The 20,027-nt window shown below is 40.9% G+C and overlaps 1 protein-coding gene across 3 annotated transcripts in view; it reads left to right on the forward strand.

The window, feature by feature from the left end:
- The window catches only part of cadm1b (cell adhesion molecule 1b), a 129,160-nt gene that overhangs the window by 70,483 nt on the left and 38,650 nt on the right, over nt 1-20,027 (forward strand). For 2 of the 3 annotated variants that reach the window (XM_028419751.1, XM_028419753.1), the window contains exon 2: nt 19,977-19,997. The exons of the other annotated variant lie outside the window; for it this stretch is intronic. In XM_028419751.1, the coding sequence (XP_028275552.1) occupies nt 19,977-19,997 (21 nt within the window). The remainder of the gene's footprint in view (nt 1-19,976; nt 19,998-20,027) is intronic. 3 annotated transcript variants of the gene reach the window in all.

Genomic DNA, 20,027 nt, shown 5'->3' on the forward strand with positions numbered 1-20,027 from the left:
TTTTTCAGAATGTGTTGATTTGAAGAATCTTTGCTGTTCATGCATTGTGTTGTGTAGGTGTAAGCCCTCAGCCTGTGCTAGCTGGCTTGTTTCTGCACATCTGTAAGCCTGACCATAAACAGGTACTTTTTTTTTACATTAATATCTGAACACTCCTACACACAATAGTATATGCAGCCTTTTAGCTTTTTCTGATTTCAAGGCCAACAGATGACTACATTCACATACCGCATGCTAATAAGGTTTGAATACATACAGTTAAGTGGTGCCGAGGCAAACAATGATGTATAAGTAAATATGATACTTATTTTAATTTTAAGATAATAAATAGAGCAGCTACTTCAATGCATTCTGGGTAAATCACTAATTTAGTTTCTTCCAGCCTGAAATAAGGTTCATCCTCTCAGGATTGTGATCAGATTCATGATAGTTGAGATGATGCACACGTCGCACAGTGGCAGAGTAGCAGTGTGCATGTAGATAGTTCTCACACATGACATGGTGTATGTGTTAAATAATAGAGACTAATGAAGAAAAAAATATATTTACAAAGTGAACAGAATGCATGACTCAGTGCAACTTTACTAAATAAATGAACAGTATTAATAAATGATGTCATGGGTTTTTTTTATTTTTAGACAGTTTTGCTTTAGCTGAGTCTGCTTCCAGTTAAATTTAGCATACTTAAAAATAGATGTGTAATGAAAGTCAGTGTTTCAGTTTTTTTTTTAAAAAAGCCTTGAACTTTCCCTCTTGTCATTTATTTATACAGCGACACGGACCTCTTTGCAGGCGTACCATTCCCAGACAGAAGAGAGAGAGTACATTACATTAATCTGACTAATGAGCTATCACATTGAATAAATAAATCTACAAGAACAATAATGTATTTTAATAAGAAATGCTAAAGGCCACTCAGATGAAAAATGACCTCTCAAAAGTCTTAGCCTATAGAATAAATCTGACTTCCCCGTTTTGTTGACACGTGGGAGCCATGTGAAGTTGATTTTAATAATTGATCACCACAAACCGCCGGGAGAGAGCTTTGCTGATAAGCAAAAGAATAGGTTTTTGTGTTTGAATCACAACATCCTATCGATCCTCTTTGAATAACGCTTAGTAGAAGAGCCACAGACTTTAAGGGATTATTTATGGATCCTTCTTGACCTTAGCATTTCCCTGGGAGATTGTGTTTAAGGCTATGAAATTGACTGCCGAATCTGCACACCTACAATGGATAAATCTAAAGTGATAGCAATAATCAGAGTGGAGAGATTAGCAGTTCTCATCCTACAAAGACATACATCATCATCATCATCAGAAAGGTGGAGCAGCTTCACCTGCAGGGTGGTCGCTCTGAGCGACATCAACAATTATCTTCCTTGAAATAGAGACAACACAGGAGCATTGATTTAAGAGGAATCAGGTAAAAACTAAATTTAAACTTGTGTAAAGGACATTTTGTGCAGAATACAAGTGAGTTTATAAAAAAATACATAAATAGAACAAATTAAAGGTGTAAAGATGTTTGAGGTCTAACTGCACACCTTAATATCTGCTCCACAAAGGAACTCATCTTGCTGCTGTGTCTTAATTTCCTCTGCTGGCTTCACTTGTCTCTTCACACAATCAGCAAACTTTTTTTGTGCTGAAATGAAGATGCCCAGAAACATAATGGTTTAAAGATTTGTTTTATAGAGTGGACTCTCTATCTGCCCGCTGTGCCAAACTAATACGCTGCAGTTTGAGAGAGCAATCAAATGGAAATGGAAATTTGAGCAGCTTAAAGATGAAGCTCATTTTTCCCTTAAGAGATTGTGAGCGTTCTGCCAAAATGTGTGATTCTCTTTTTTTTTTTCACAGAGACAGTTCTGAGGCCACGCTGGCTGACGTCCACACACTCCTTCTGTTATACATTGTTTACACTTTTTTTTTCTAGGCCTGATGCAGGAGATCGTTTTACAGAGCAGCACTGCTACTGTATTCTGGTGTTTATTCAAAATGTCACAACATCTTTTTGATGATATTTTTTAATATGTCAGCCTGTGCAAAATGTTTCAATTTTTTAAAAAAATAAGTTTTATAAACATTATATGCTGTTATGTGCAAATATCAGCAGCTGAAACCTGAATCCTCACAGCAGTTATAATCATTTAACAGTGAATGTGCAGCCATTTAATACCATAAAATGTAAATCTTAAAATGTTAAGATTAAAATTAAGATTAAGAATTACTTTAATAATCCCCATGGGGAAATTAAGTTGTAGTAGCAGCATACCAAAGAACAATAAATACAATATATACAAGAAAACATCTTATATCATCAGTGACTGTTTAAACCTTAAAACAGCAGATCTGCTGTACATACATTACAAAATGTATGCAGACATGTTCCACACGTGTACATGAGAACACATGATCACGACTTTCTGACAGCCAAGAAGTCAGAGTGTTTGTGCCTGACACATGGTAGCAGGAACATGGTGTACATTTCACTATAAACGTCACACAAAAAAAACCTGTGCCCAACATTCATTGGCTCACAGGGCTTGCCAAAAAAACACATTGACCTTTAATAACCAAACAAATTAAACCAAAGTACAATTAAAAGCAGCTATATAATAAGAGCATAGTCAGAATGTGACACCGATTATTAAAAAACTTTGAAAGTGACGCTGTAAATGTGGCTTTTTAGTTTACTGGAAGTAAAATATCACCTACAGCTGTGATCAAAAGCTCGTCGGAGCTGCTAAATGGTTGTTTGTGCTGCGTCAAGGATTTTTTTCTTACACTTTGAAAGGAAAAAAAATGTTAGTTCCATGGTGAAAAGCCTTTGAAGGCACAGTTCCTTCCTCGGTTTATTTGTAAGGTAGTTCCTCCTCTGAAAACTATACCTTTCAACAACTCACATAAATTCCAAGAATGTGTTTTTTGCAGAGACAAAGAGCTTCAGCGATGAACAGGATAGCTGTTACTGTAACACAGCAGCTGATCTGTAATGACACTGATATATTCACAGGTTAATCCCTGTGTATGTGTATAGGCACGCTGGATCAATACAGACACTTTAACTACAAGATATCTATGAGAAGTTCTCACTGCTGTACATTGTGCTGGTTGCATGTCAATGACCTGATGCCCGTCTATACATTGAAGTGAAGCGTGTGTGAACGATGTGAACGTTATGTATGGGGACCGAGTATTAGCAGTGGATTACAGGTGACTAGCTGGCTTTTGAATCTCTTTCCTGTGATACCCTTTGAATGTGTTCGCTCCCTTTGAAGTCATGTCAGTTTTAAAATATCTCAGCCCTTTTATGTTTAACCATGAGTGTTTGCGTTCAAGAATCCTTTTATTACCTTTTATTTTATATATATATATATATATATATATATATATATAGGGAGGAGATGAAAGCATCACAACAGTCAGCATCCATCAAAGAGCGCAAAAGTCTGGGAAAAGTCCTGCACATAACAACGGAGCATGACTTGTGAAAACACGACATGAGGCTGCTGTTGTGTCTGCGCCGGGTGATTGCGGCACAGCGGCGGGTTAAAGAGTCAAATGACTGGTGGATCCTGACGGAGCTCACTTGCTGCTCTGTCTCTGAGTTTGATCGACTTGATTGTGTGTGTTTTTCGGCAGTAATGAGCTTTACAGTATGTGCGTAATGTGCCAGGAGCTGATTCGTATGCTGGGTGAGCTAGCTAATTGTTCACAGTGCACATTCCCTCAGTCCCATGGCTCCTCTGATTTGGATTCATTTAGCCTTTATTCTACCTCATTATATGGGTCTGCATTGTCGCCAGGTTGAATGTGAGGGTTTTTTTTCATAGTTGAAACTGACTCCAGTAATTCAATTTAAATAAAATCAACTTCCAGCCTGCATCTGCCTTCTTGAATACAAAGTGGTTCAGAGCTACAGTAATCTGACTTTTATATTTGAATGAGCACATCAGTTACACTTAAACACACAATGCAGATTAAGCCTTTCAGCAGCAGGTAAATCTGTCTGTTTTTCACCATAATTAAGAGTTTTAAATCTGTTGTCTGTTGTTTTATAAGACAAACTCATCCCATCTGCAGGTTGCCTCAACCCAAAACCTTATCTAATCTCATTTTATCTCATCTTATCTATCTCATCTCTCTCTTGTCTTATCCTTATATGGCCACAGGAGGGCGTAAGATTTGTAAACACTACTTGTTTCAACTGCCTTGTAAAACTGACTATTATATATGTTATTGTAATAGGGAGACAATGGTAATCTGCATCGGTGAGGTATGTTGCATCATTTTGAGGAAGTGTTAGGATTATTTAAATACCCCATCTGCACGAGGATGATCAAGTTTCTCACTTACGTCCAGCCTGGGTTAGCTTAGCTAATTTCACCGTGGGACGAGCTCAGGTGAAGGCACATGTGTGTGTAATTCTTTTTTCAGCCTCAGAGACAACATATATGCTCTTAAGCTTTGTTTTAGATGCAGTATGAACTCTTTAATGTCTCTTTTTCAGTTGTAATTTTTATCACTTTCAACAACAAGCCTCAAAATCCTCACACAGCAACAAAGGAAGCAAAAACTTGCCAACGAACTGTGCTTCCTTCAACCTTGAGGAGCGAGTTGTGAGTCCATTTTTTTGTGTTGTGGAGTAAAGCTGGCTCACAGCAAAGAGCAGTAAGGCTAGGAAGAGGATGTAGAGCTGCAGTTCAGTAGGTTTGTAAGCTGAGGGATAAAAATGTTCTCTGATGCTGATCCTGTGGTCGCTCCGGATCCCAAAACAGCAGCACAGAGAACTGACAAAAGCGGGTATTTACACTGGCATTCCAGCAGCTGTCTCTTGTCTGCCCAAAACAAACAATACCCTTTCATTGGCCTGATTATCCAGGAAAACACGCTCTCACCGGTGTGCTTCACCTCAAATGCTATTTTTTTTCTCTGACTGCTGTATTCACAGCAAGGTTGAACCTGAGAAGTTTGCATTTAAATTTAAAGGAGAGGAAACTCCTGAGCTGTGATTCATGGCTGCTGGGGAGCTTCCACCACTGTGGCTGTGCCATCAGCCCACGGAAACCTTCTGTAAGACGTTGTTAATTTTCCATGTTAATCATCATGCTGGATATTTTTTCACTCTGTGTGTACCTGCACACAGAAGTGTGTGTGTGTGTTCCTGCTCTGCAGTCTGGCACCTACTCTAGTGTGGGCCATACACCCCTGAGGGTAGAACCCCACTGCTTTGCACAGCACTGAGCATGCAGATAGAGGGCTGAATTAGACTGAGAGGCGGCTCTAATCTTATGAGGTGTAGCTGTGTTGTGTCATAGATTACCCGACTCCTCGTCTTTATTTCCTCAATGATCATCTCTGCAGTGTTCATCACCTCCCCCCGGCAAGGACCACTGTGCATCATCTGACAATCATGTTTTATTATCATTTCCATTTGTACTACTACTAGTAGCAGGATGGACAGTGGATTGCAGCTGTCATAGCTTTTGCTGTGACAGAACTATATATAAAATCAGACCTTATGTGTCTGGACTGGAGGAGGATAATACAAGCACCAGCTGGTATCAGACCTTATTAGTTGTTCTTTGTGTGTGTTTGTTTTGGTGCTGAGAAAAAGCAAAAGCAAACACACTAAATGTCTGCTCCTAATTGTAGTGTTACATATGGCTACCGTGCTATGCAACACCTGCTTGTTTCAGAGGAATTTATCATATAAATATTATATATTATGAATATTTTATTTATTTGCCTTCCTGCATGATTTGTCACCATGGCAGCCAAGAAAATGGCAGAGAAGCTTGTTGCAGGTGGTGTGTGTTCAATAACGATGTGTTTACAGTCAGTTTAAATCCAAAACCAATAACTTTACCTAAATTGAGTGTTTTTAATGAAGAAAAAAAAAACCTCAGAGATAAATGTTTGTTTTAATTGTGAAGTTATTAAATTGGGATTATAGTTTAAAATTAGCTTGATGAAATGCTGCAATAGCTTGTAATAATTTTCATGACAACAGTGTTGTTTCTATTGTGTATATTTGCATATATATATATATATATATATACATCTCTGCAAGCCCTTTTTGCTCCTACCAAAGGCATTTTGAAAACATTTCTGTGCTTAAATCAGCTTCTGTCAGTACTCTTCCTCAGCAACTATGCTACAAAGTCAAGTTTATATAGATTACATCTAGTTCACACCAGGGAAATGCCAGTGGTGCTTTTATATCTTAAGGTGAGTGAAAGCCTCCTGTGGTCCTGTGAATAAATGCTTGTAAATCTTTGGTAGCAGAGAAAACTACAGAGAAACTTTGTTGTTTTGTTTCGGCTCAAACATTGAAAGATTAAATCCGATTAAACAGCCTAATTCAAAACAGCAACTCAAAGTAATCAACCAAAAGTGGAAGAATTAGTTGAGCTACAATTATTGATTTTTTTTTACCCTTACAACCAGCTGTAAACACAACGCTGACATATCGTCACCTTAAAGCTGTTTTGGTAAATGGTGTTTGAGAACAGTTCATTATTTGCACATCCGGCAGATATGAATCAACATTAGCATTTGTTTGGAGTTGTGGTTCAGGCGACATGATGAATATTCACTCTTCTTACAGCTTTGTGTTTGTCTTCTCAAAGTCTGGAGTTTAGCTGTAAAATGCTTCACCAGGCTGTGCACAGTTAGCGCTTCTCCACAGCGAAGCTACACTGTAAATACATTTTTCTTCCACCACTGTACACAGTGTGACAGACTACATTATTTATTTAACAAGAATTTATGTTTCAAGTGTTCGCAGGCAGCTGCAGCACTGACAGATATGCATCTTTCTTATCTGAGGTGAGAAGTGCAGGAAGAGATGTACGAGCGTGTGATACAATCATATTAGTGTATCTGCAGGTTTGAAGGTATACGGACAGTTTAGCCGTGCAGCCGGACAGCGCTGCAGCGAGCTGCTGTCAGGCTCTGGGACTGACTGGTCTGGATGTTAAGACGTGTTTGATGTGTGCCGTGAGATCTCGCACTCTCATGTGGAGGACATCAAGAGATTCTGCATATAGAGCGGCACAATATAATGTTCCTGCTCAAATCTAAAGCACATCACAGCCCACATGTTTCCTCTGTCCTACACTGCCATCCTGCTCTCAGAGCAAATGGACTCATCCCCATTAGAATGAGCTTCAAACGCTGCCTTTAAATTGACAGTACGATGCATGCTAATGGTGTCGGCGCTGTGGTCGCACAATGTATTCCCAAAGTAGTTACAGAGGTGTCTTAGCTGCTTCTGAGAAAGATGTGGGAAAAGCCATTACAACTTAAACTGTGTAAATTGCTGCAACCAAATGTGACCACCCTGAGTCATGTGGGCGTTAACGACACAGTCAAATTCACCTACGACAGACACAAACACAGCTCTGCATATCAATGTGTTTATGTTGCTGCATGATATTGTTCATTCTTCTTACACTGGGTTCTGTTGAGGGCACATAAAGATTAAAGAGGTAACTTTAACCTATCGAAGCTGGAAACAGCGGTGACAGAAAGAAAAAAAAAATCAGAGAACGAGATAAACGAGGGGCTGTGGTGGAAAAAAAGCCACAAAGGCAGCAGAGGACATGAGGATTCAGAAACTGTTTGATTGATCATAAAGGTGCTGATATTCCCCTAACAAGCTTAGCAAACTGAGTCTCTGTAGAATTTCTTTTGAAAATGATGACCAACAGTTGCTAACCCACAGATACACACAGAGACAGCACCAACAATACAGATGCAGTGCAGACACTTTTTAGACAGTTTTACTTTGGGAGTTGGTTGGCAAAGTTTATTTTCGTCAAAGCCAGCAGGCCTCAGCACAGTGTGGTGCCAGTTTTACTGCTGATATCTTCACAGCGGTACCATAGCCTCAAAGGGTCAGGCATATTTTATCTGCTATCTGACTTTGAAGTTTTAGTTTACAGTGAAATGTTGTTTGTGGTGCTCACAGAAATGAGATATTCAGAACTGTTTAGTTTCATGGGCTCCAGCGGCCTTTCTAACTGTCCACAGCATCTTATATGGATTAATCAGACCGGGCTGCAAACTTTCACCTGAAGATCCCTTGAAATTACATTAAAGAGAAAATTCACCGCTGTTTTATAGCAAGTGAGCCCCCACCAGGTAAACGTAACATGAGGTCAATATTTCAACCCTTAGAAATGTAATGAGTGCATGTAGTTTTGGCTGGATCTCTACCAGAACCGAATATATTCGGTCTAATATTGCAAAAAAGCCACATTTGGTTAAAAGATAAAGGCAAAGCGGATTAGTGGCATGTCACGCAATCACGCAATGTACAGTGTCGCTGTGACCTGGCGCCAGTTAACATGTCTGCGGTGTGGAGATATTATAGATATTATAGAGCTATTATAAGTGCAGGAGAGCGATAACAGAATTGCAGTTTTTAATGAATGTTCAGCCAAATTATCTAGAGGGGGTTCCTCCGCAAAGAACTTTAGCACTACTACATTAATTTGTCATCTAAAAGCCAAACACCCTGAACAGCATGCTGATCACAGGACGCCCACTCCGTCCGTGGCCGACGTCTTTGAAATGAAGAAAAAGTTTGCAGAAGACAGTGCCAAAGCAAACAGAATCACAAAGAAGAGAATGGAGTACATGGCTTTGGGTGATCAACCGTTTAGTGTTGTGGAGGACATTGGCTTTCAGAGGTATTTGGTACCATTCAGTATTCGGCAAAGCTTTTAATTTTTTATTCGGCTTCGGCATCGGTCACAAATTTTCATTTTGGTGCATCCCTAATCTCTACATCTTCATGGGGGCGGGGACTCACTGTGATGCAGCCGTAGTGGTTTGCCTTGTAAAATGCGTCTCATGTTGAGTGTGTTTGTGTTTTAAGACGATCGTTACATAACCCTGTTGTTGATGCCCAACCTTAACCAGTAGTTTTTTTATGCCAAATCCAACTGTACCAACTACCAGGCTTTTGCAGCAGTATCAATCTCATGTTCGGTCAGCATAAATATCAAATAATGTCGCATGCCAGACAATTCATCCAGATGTCCATTAGCATAAATATATCTGGGACATTTTTTTTGAGAACGTGTTGTTTCTACTGTAGTGTAGTAACAAGTATTAGGACAAAGCCATAATTGTCACTAGATGTTTCAAAATATTGTCAAATTGTCCCTGAAGGAAACAGACACATTATATTTTCAGTAATTCTGTTGAATGGACTTTTTAAGGCTGCTGTAAGGCCCCTGAAAGTTAAAATCGGATTTAATTATCATCACTGTCATCCAAAATGAAGTGAAGAAACACAGGAGGCAGAATGGCATAAAACCACATAATTAGAGCAGTTTATTGACTGGGTGGCATCATCACGACAGTCTACATGTTTTTACAAATACTCACAGATCTACTGTAGAAGCAAACAAATAAAGTTCTGTCCCCCCTGTGGGTCTGCTCTCCCTTTGATCACATGGTTTTCTGCTTGTTTCCTCCTACATTCAACAAACACATAATCACAAAAATTGGAGACTAAATTGCCCGTCAGTGCGAATGTGAATGTGGACCCCAGCAAGCCTCACAGTCACTGAGGCTAATTGGAATCCAAATATAGAATAATAAACCTGCGCTTTGCCCACACTACTGGTCGTCATGGTTATACCTCCTTGGGGACGGGTTTGTATGCCGGCACCAGTCAGACTACGCTGCTTTTTTTCCCTTTTCTTTTCTTTTCTTGATGTGTTTGAGTTAGCATGTGTGTTTCTGGCCTGTCAGTGCGGCACATCAGCAATCGTAACAGGCGGTCCCTGTGGAGGGCAGACTGACAGGTAGGTAATGATCAAAGAGACCTTTTCCTGTGTTTCATGTCGGGCTCGCAGAGAGACACACACACACATCTGTACTGCTGGTGTGCGTCTGCTTTTTAATGGTCTCTTGTTGTACACATGTGCACGGATGCATGTACGAGCCCAAACTTTAGTCATCATGAGACTCCTCGCATTAACAGCCACTCACACATTCTTTAGCCTCACACTCCACCGTGCCACACTCCCCTACCTTTTAATAAATCGCTGAACTTGTGCCGCCTCCTTGCTGACTCTCAGTCATCTCGAGCTGTCATCTGAACTGTATCGCACATCCATAAAATATTAACCTGAAGGGAAAACACAGGCAGAGCTACCCGGTCTGCAGTTTGACCCCCTCCCTCCCAAGAATAAGCAGGACTATCTCTCTGACTCGGGTGCCAGGACACTCGCAGATATCTCGCCCTCAATCTTGCGTCCACGGTTGCCAGTGGCTGCGTGGACAGGTTTGTACTCAGCTCTGCTCTCTTCAGCCTGCCGGTTTCTTGTTTAATCAATTGAAGCAATTCAGATTGTATTTGAAGGAGGCCAAATCTCATCTCGTGTTGGATGTTGTTGGAAATGAAGTGCATCCTCAAGGATGGGTGTAAAAACAGCTTTACTTTATCTGGAAGATTAAAACTTCAGGGTCACTGTAATCTGTCTTAATGAAACTGTCAAGTAATCCGAGAATCTGTAAACTCGGCGTGTCACACCGGCACCCCGGGCACTCGCCTGTGTGTATTTCAGCTGACTGAATTTATACATGATTTTTAAGTGACTGATTGGCAGAGCAGAGGGTTATGTGATTGCTATGAGAGGTAAATTAACTAGCAATTAACCAATGTTAAGGTAATTGCGTAGCCAATCAAATAAAACTCAAAGCAGGTAGGAGAGGCATGAGGTGCTGATTTAATCATCCATAAGAACTGCTCCTGCATTCACTCTTTGATCTTTTAGCACCATTAATTTTCTGATTTTATTTGTACTGTATTTTTTAGCATTCACACCTCTGCATCAGCGGCCTTGGTAGATATCTGTCAGCACTCAGGTGATACAAATCGGAAATGATGAGTCAGACATCAGCCTCGAACTTCTTTTCATCGATCTTTGCTTAAAAAACAAATGCAGCTGCTGTGGAAAGCGTTCTCCTGAATCCTTCCCACTCTTAGATTAAATGTAGGTCACACAGTTGCTGAATCATGCTTGTATACATCACAAGTATTTGAGTCCCTTCAACATGTCCTATGCAGCAATTGATATACAGACATACAGTTACACATACAATGAATTACTTTATATCCGATATACATTTTAAAGCAGTTGAATTTTTCTGCTTATATCATTTTAAGTTATTAAAGATAGGTTACAGATAGTTTAAACACGGTTTCTTTATTGGAAAAAAAAAGTCTGTAAGGATTAATATAACTCACATTTTTCTCAAACTGGTTTATTATGAGAGCTAATATCATTAACGTCTCCTGCAGCCTGAGCTGATTGCCATTGAAGTTCATTATGCTCTACGTCAAACAGTGTGAAACATTTTAAAACTGCAACATTCAAACTTGTTAAGTTGGAAATGTTTCAAGAAATAGCTACGTAATGAGTTGGATTACTTTGGTACAATGTAAAGAGGAAAAATTCACCAGTAAGTGTCATAATCATCTCCCACACATACAGTATTTACCTAATAGTTGACCGGGCGATGCCTTGTCATGTATGGTGATGAGTGATGAGGACAGAGACCTCTTGTGGTCATGTGAATAATAATTATAAAAACAGAAAAGAAATGTGAACAGTGAGTACTGAAGTAATGACAGTAGCCCCCCACAGTTAGGGTCCTCCACCAATCACTAATGCTGAAATGTTGCATTCAGCTGAGCCTCGGTTAAATCAGTGCACCTATGCTACCTGTGTGTGTGTAGAGGAGGGGCATAGTAGCAACAGGTACAGCTATTGATAACATGGCCACTTAGTGGGTTGATAGCACAAATGATGATAGCCATTGAAGGGACTGATAGCGGAACATACGACTACCATTTAATGTGATGACAACAGTCACATGATAATACATCTAATGGGCCCTTCTTGCCTCAAGTATGGCAGTTATAACAACACATACCTGTTAAAGGGAATGATACCTGAACAGTAAACATTTTACCCGGTGCTGGGATGGTAACAAATGGGCTATTTAACTGCATGAGAACAATATGCTGGTAGGTCGAGGGCCCATACTGTCAGTCATAGAATGGTATGAAAACATTTGAATAGGACAAGCTGTTGCTGCAACAGAAGAGGTGGCAATAGCTATTATTATGATTATTATTATTACTGTTTTCATTTAGTAGCCTTATGCTAGCCTGCCACTTGCGTCTATAGTTGTATTTACATTTGCCTAAAACTGCACTAGGACTGGGTCTGTCGTCCAGAAAGGGCTTGTCAACAACAAACAGCAGTGACTCAAGGTTGACCCTCTCTTTTCGTTCCCAAGGCTGGCAGCTGATCCCCCTGAAAACCGGCTGAATCTCTGAAAGGCGAGAGGGAAGAGACGTGTAGCTGGCAAGCGTGGAAAGCTTCAAATGATTGATAGCCATTTGTTTTGCCTGCTTAATACAACATAAACTCTCCAGCGATTCATCACCAGAGTGAGGGTTTTTCACGGTGCCTCTGCAAAGCCTACTAAAAATAATTCATTTTCTGCGAGCTACGAGCCAGGCACTAATGTTAAATATTCATGTGGGTCCAGTCTAAATGATGTGGCCATTGGCACACAGTTAGAGCACACTCTGTGCAAGGGAGGAAATGTCAAGCTGTGAATAAATGAAAGCAGTGAAGCCGTATATTACCCTGCCATTGTGAATTTACTATAGTTGCCATTTTGTGCGGCCACTTGAGATAGATCTCTTTTATAATCAATACACTCGGTAAAACATCGAACGTATTGCCACGTAGGCAAAAAAAATCTGGCCTCTGTGTGCTTGCTCATCCTTTATTCACTGTTTGTATTTGTTGCCTAATTTGTGTCTCATGAATGTTAACAGAGGCTGTTTCTGTTGTGAAAGTGTATTTACCATCAGGTTGACTCTCTCAGAGGACGTCGCTGCACTTTTAGCTCCCTTTTGTGGTGCAGGATCAATACAGGCCTGTGCCTATGCAGCCGTTACGGTTTGATTGGTATTGACTGTCACATCAGTCAGGTGCATTGGTTTCTGAGATGTACTGTGCACTGATATGGAGAAGTGTGTTGTCATGGCTGCACAGAAATTGTTTTTGAGACGTTATAGGTCATCCTCTGTCATGATATCAGTAAGCACAGTGGAGGGAAATGGCAAAATATAATGCAACTTACTAAGGTTGAGTATCCATTTAGAGGAACTCGAATAGAGAGCGTAATGTCCGCTGTGCATCATTTGGATGGAATAGGAATTGCTAAATGGCCTCATATTGACAGACACACTCTACTAGTATTCATTTTTATCACACACATACACACACACACACACACATATTTCCTCCTGCAGTCTCTGACTAATGAGGCCTGGGGCTGGAGATGGTTCCATCAAGGAACTTCCCTCTCTCTCTCTCTCTCTCTCTCTCTCTCGCTCTCTTTCAAACACCCACCTGATTGATAGCAGTGATTTGACTGAGAAAAGGGAAATGGGAAATTGAAAAATGGTGGAAGAAGATTGGAAACAACGTGCTGATTATAAACTCTGTGAGGAAACAAAAGGCCTTCCCTCTGCCTTTTCTCTTAGCTCTGAGGTAGCAGGTGTGTGCCTGACAGGTGCCTGATTGAGGCGCACAAAAGACATTACAACTGCAAACAAATGGACGTGTTTAGCGTCCCCGGATGCAGTTAACGTTTTGGGCTGATAGAAGTGATTATGAGTGTATGAGTGGAGGCAGCCAGAGAATGGGCACAGGTGTTTTAGGAGAGTAGGAGCAGGAAAGCAGCCATGTTATTGTTTGTGATGATAATAATCCATCTATACAATTAATGGTATGTCATCACCAAGGTCATCAGCTGTGGGGGATGTACTTAATATGTCTTATACTGTAATAATAGAGCCTCTCTCTCTGCTGATGACACATACACAGGAGGTGTGAGACCACACAGATTTATCATCATGGAAAAAAAAAGTGCGAGTGTAAAAATGAGAACAACAGTCAGTGCATTCCAAATTTACAAAATAACCTCAATTACCTCGATGCCATCGCCATTTATTTTGGTCTTTTTTATGTTTATGCCCTCGTGTTTCAGGATAGAAGAACAGTGGCTCTTTTATAACAGTGGCATAAATTAGTCGCTGCCTCCTTGTGAAAAAAAGGCTTTGTGTATTCCATAGATGAGGGAGCGTCTTGGCCAAGGCCCCGGCGGTTTAATATTCTCTGAGAGCTTCCAGACAGTGAGTGGTGGTGCAGCAGCTGTCTCTTGACCCAGCCGGACCCCCACTTACCCCCTCTGACCACCTCCTTTCCACTGGGCAGGCTGTGGCAATGACAAGCCTGTCAGAAGCTTCTCCTAATGTCCTAATTACCCCTCACACACACACACACACACACATGCATACAGAGACACAGATGTACACACATTCCTAGTGAGTAAGCAGATACACTGGCAGACACAAAGCACACACTCCCACCGTCGCCTCTGTGAACACTGCTCATGTGAGTTTCCCTGGCAAGAGACCACAGTATAGGTGAGGTATTACTGTGTCACCAGAATAACAAAGAATCCTCCCTCAAGACTCTTCCAGGGGCTTTGATTCGAAATGTTGTGTGTGTATGTTTGATCCTGGGCAGAATCAGAGCGCTGATTTCTCTTCTGTAGCTACTTTCTTTGGGAAAAAAAAAACATGACCTGGCTAAAAGAAGGTTTCTGCTGCCTCTGAGGAGAAAAAAACACCAAAAGGTTTGCAGCATCATCTGAAAATGGACCACCTGAATATAGATGTGATGTGTCACTCTGCTTGGTTCACACCAGAGTCAAACATGCATATTCTTTTCAGCGGCCTGTAGTGCTTTTCAATCATCTAGGCTGATGTGAGAGGAAGAAGTTTGGAGATATTTCAGACTTTAAACTGAACTAATGGCACTCTGGTTTGTGGTGGTCACAGCTTCTAAATATACAACCGAAAAACTTGATAGCAATGTCTTCTTTTAGTTACAAAACTAAAATCAGTTGATTTTTGTGACACTATAATAGACCAGTTTCAAGCCACAAGCTGTTATTATACACTATATTAACACATTTTAAGCAGTGCCTTGTGGCCAACAAACATCCCTGAATACTCAAATATTGCATCGAAAGAAGTTACTATAACTAGGATATGCTTTCTGGAACCAGAACAGAAGAACTGTGTACTGCCCCTTTAAGCTTTGTCTTTGGTTTAAGTCCATACTCAGTCAACCAGTCTTGTTAACATTATTATTAACAGTGGAGTGGATCGTTGTGCTTGGCAGGGAAATGGAAATCTGCGTAGTACCTCCCAGCAAAAGCAGTTGCTTGGTGATTTATAGACCTTTATAGTTACTGCATTTGTCACAATCAGCATGACTTAATAGTGTGTTACTATAACACTCTTCCAGCCTTCTATTATGCTGATTTGAGGCGTCCTGCCTGGTAAAATTGTGTTTTTTATGTTGAATTACCTTTTTTGATAAATGTGTCACTGACTGTTTTTTTTTTCTTTTTAAATTTCACTTTATTTCTGCCGTTTCATTTGTATAACAGGCAGAGCTGGGTGCCTATCATGTGAGGCTGTGTAGCACAGCAGTGTGGCGTGTCTACAGTCATCAGAAATGTGTGAACGCTTTCTTTTTTTTTTTCTTGACACGACTGCAAGAGCACGAACACAACCTGAGCTCGGAAGAGTTGTCATTAAAGCGGCTGGTTGCTGCAGAGACATTCTCATGTATATGACAGGACCCGGTTGTTTTCAAAGCGCCGAATGGAATACTGACATGTCTTAATTTTGTCTATGATGCTGCTTGCACTTTAGTAAAAGGAGACAGGTCACCGAATTCAATAAATCTGCTTTTTATCTGCCAGCATTTCTGAAGGATTACCTCTTAATCTCCCAACGTCAAGCCCCCCCTCACATGTCTACACGTGTCTTCCTGGCATGCACAAACACACTCAAGCCAATAAGCCGGACATTTACAAAGCGTATCCCATTAACAGAGAGCAATTACCTTCCTCTGTGGGGATACATGCAAAATCTCCTTTTTGTTACAGTTTATCAAGCAGAAACATGCTTAGCATCTCCTGTAAGCCGACCTGATTATTATGTCTCAGGTGACTCCGGGGAGAATTAAACTGAATATTACTACTTGTGTTTACAGGTGAGCATTTTCTGATATCTCACTGGCTGGATTAAGCTGCACCTGAGCACTGATAAGAAAAGAAGTGGGTCAAGTTAACAGAAACAAGCTTCTGAATTGAATTGTCGCACAACCTTTAGAGGTTGAATACATAAATGATCTGTAGCAGACTGAAGGGACAGTTGGCAGCTGCTTTTTATTGGTGGATAAAGTTCATTTCAGTTGTCATGGAGATTCATCTGTTGTTACGCAGAAGTTGTGATTTTAACTCAAGTTCAATTAATTAGTGCTAACAGTATTAGTCACCTAATGACAATTTTCATTACAGTTCAATTAATGATTTAATTATTTTGTTTATTAATCAATTATTTTGTCTATTCTCATCCTGGTGTGATTTTCACACACTATGATGAAGAAATGTGTGCGCCTGTTTTCAGAAGTTAGTCTGTGTGGTTTGTATTCACCTTGTATTATATACAACACTTTAATGATTACAAGCCCCCAGATGCGACTCATAGTTATGAAAATATGGACGTATTGGCTAACGTCATCTGATCATGGAACTGACATGGCTCCCGAAGTCTGCGTTTGGAGGCAGGGGTGGGTAAATGGTGACAAAAGCAGCATGATGGATCATTATGGGTTAACCATTAAAAATTACTGGTCAAGCATCAAAAAACAGTGGGTGGGTTAGGTGTCTTATTAAGCTACCATGGCAACCCTGCCCTCATAAATAAATCAAGATGTGGCTGGAGAAAACTGGAAAGGTATTATGTTTTCCAAGGATTGAAATATAACCTCATATTATGTTTTCCTATGACAGGAAATGAGGTAACAAGTAAGACGTGAAGCTTTTTTTATGTGTTCGATTATTAAAACTACAACTTTTTAGCAGTTGGATCCTTCATCTAAGATTTTTCTATTGCTTCTATTCTCTGCTTCTCAAGTTTAAGAAAAGATTAAAATCTGAAAACTGTCACACAGCGTTAACCAGAAAGAGCTCAAGAACTACCCCAAAAACTTCTCTAAGCCTTCGATCCCTTTAGCATAAGCTGCCACACATCTTTCTGAGAACGTTCTTCAGCTGAAGCATTAAACACACCTCAACCAATCAAACCAAAGAGGAGTTCTTGCTCTCATTAGTGTTGCAGTGTTTGTTAATTAATCTCCTGTTGATCAATTAATAGTTATTGTTTCAGTTCAACATCAAAGCATCAGCGTTGGTTGTTCCCATAGCATCTGTATGAGGTATATAACTATTTAATGTGGATGTGAAAATGATGATGCCTGACAACAAAGACTAGCGTAAAGTGTCAGACATCTTTATTTTATCTTTTTTTAAGGAAATCTGGAACTCTTTTGATCGGTTTCTTTTGTCAAAACCCTGGCCTCAAAAGTCACCTTCTTGTTTATTGGGTCCACTCGGCAGGAGCTCGCAGCTCGATCTGATTTCCTTTGTGTCCTTTCCAGTGTGGGTGTCTCTATGGGGAACTACACAGAGCACCAGCATCCAACTCTGCTGTGTCCTCTTATGCAGTACGATCACACACTAGGTTGACATGCAACACGCTGCAGATCATGAGCATAAATAAGCAAGGGAATGTTTTACCTGAAAGGAAGAACATTAATTCAAAGGCATCACACCAGTACTGAGAAGAGATGTTGCCTCATTAGTGTTACCCCACTGCTTTTACTGAGCAGTAGCAAAACAGAGAGAAAAAGAGAGAGGCTATGTGCCACTCTTACCACACAGACGTCTTGTCTCTAGAGAGCTTAGTTTGCCTCAGTGACTAAAAAAATAGTGCACATTATTATGGATTCATTTGGGTGGCAATGGCTTCCCTGAATACCAGAGCAGCTTCACTTTATGTAGAGAACAGTGCAGTGAGAGAATATGGCCTTTCAAATGTTCACAACAGGAAGTGTAACATCACTGTAGTGGAGAGTGTGAAATGCTCCACTTGTCTGAACATAAAGCTGCTGCAGAACAGGAGGATGAGATTTGGGATGAAAAGGAGAGGAGGTGAGGAGACAAGGACAGACACTATTTGGAAGGACGGCTGGCCTGCCTGCTCTCATCCTGCTTGATTGACGGATTGGTGCAATGGGAGCACTTCGTACGAATGCCATCGCATGCGTTGCCCCCAGAAATCTGTCTATCAGCGCTGTCTAAGCAGAGCGACAGCCATGACATCTAATCACAGACGAACTGGCACCTCATAACTTCTACCTAATGTGCTGCAGGTACAGAGGGAGAGAAAGGGGAGCACGGCACGACGCCGCCACAGTCACACTATTTATAGCCTCTTCAGAGGCCACCAGCAGGAAGTGGATCATACTGAAGGGTTAGGGGAGGTGTCACCACACTATATCACAAATCTCTGTGTTTAGATATAGGTCTCCGTTGACAAGATGAAACACTGAGATGGCACGGTATGAGGGTGATACATTTTTTTCTGGGTTACACTTCTAACAGAGAAACATAAAACAAGGGCAGATATACTACACATACAAGATGATAATGACTCATTTACATAATGTTGCTACAACATTATAATTACCTGGCAATTAAAGCAGCTCAAAAGCCTCATTATGGGCAGTCCTGAGGGCCGCTTGGACTGGGACACACACGGTGTACCCATCCAACCTCCAGTCTGACTATCTGACTATCAACTTCCATCCGCCGCATTTCCTTTTTTCCACGAACCACCCAGAAGCCTCATTATATTGAATTATCACATAATAAAGTTTAGACTGACACTCAAAAGTTTTGAAGAAGCGGAAACATAAGCTGTTGAGATATTGCAGCCGGCTCCTGGACAATGTTAAAAATTTGTTTCCCATCGCGTGTGATTTGTCACTCACACTTTTTTTTTGTCCTGAGGGAATTGCTGACACGTTGAAAATGCACAAAGGAGTGTAACAAGGACATGTGTCATACCTTACACCCTTATTACGCCGGCAATGACAAGTGAGACAAGCAGTCAGTTCAACATACAGTACGGCTGGCACTTGAAGCTCCCATTGCTCACAGCCGCAGCAGCAAAAGAAGAGCCCCAAAGTCTGTGTGAAATGTCAATATAATAAAAGATGGTGTGTGAAATATAAAAATGTAGATCTGCAGCAGAGGGCAGGGGAGGAAGGAAGTGTGAGTGAGGAGGAGAGGAGAGGAGAAGAGGAAGAGGATGAGGAGGAAGAGGGGGGGGGGTTGTTTATGAATAGCAGACAATGAATGATGGAAGCTCTCCCGAGGGTACAGGCCCTGAGCAATGCTGCAGGGACTTGGGAACACGCCAGTCTCCCATGCCCTGCGAGATGCCAGTTTGGGTGGGCACCGTTCCGAATGGGTGCTCTCTTCTCCAGGATACACCACGGCTCCCAGGGGAGCGTCTCCAGGCAGTGGCTGCTCCTCAGTGGGGCTGGCTGGAATCTCAATCAGGGACATGAGGGGGGGGAGAAAAGAAAGTCTGCATATTCCCTCTGTTCCTCCATATTAATGTAACACTCAGGAAAATGGATCATTATGTCAGGATCACACACACCTGTGGAAAAAATGAATGACTGGTTTGTAGAACTTACTCATAACGATGGCTTCTGTATTGTTCTTAATTGTGGAAAAAATACAAAAATAGCATATGGAGTTTGTATTTGATGAATTTTAACATGCCTACTTAGAAATTATGAATTCATTTTTTTTTGTTTCCAGTGAAAATATGGCTCTCTGCTTACATCCTGTCTGCTCACAACCTGTCTTCTTTTTTTTCCCCTCTCTGTCTGCTGCTCTCATCTTTGCCTGCGCTGCAACAGGAGCTGCTGAAACCCTGACAGGTACTCTTTCTTTCTTTTTTTTGCCACCTG

Source organism: Parambassis ranga, chromosome 13 (assembly GCF_900634625.1).
Source record: "Parambassis ranga chromosome 13, fParRan2.1, whole genome shotgun sequence".
NCBI lineage: Eukaryota > Metazoa > Chordata > Actinopteri > Ambassidae > Parambassis > Parambassis ranga.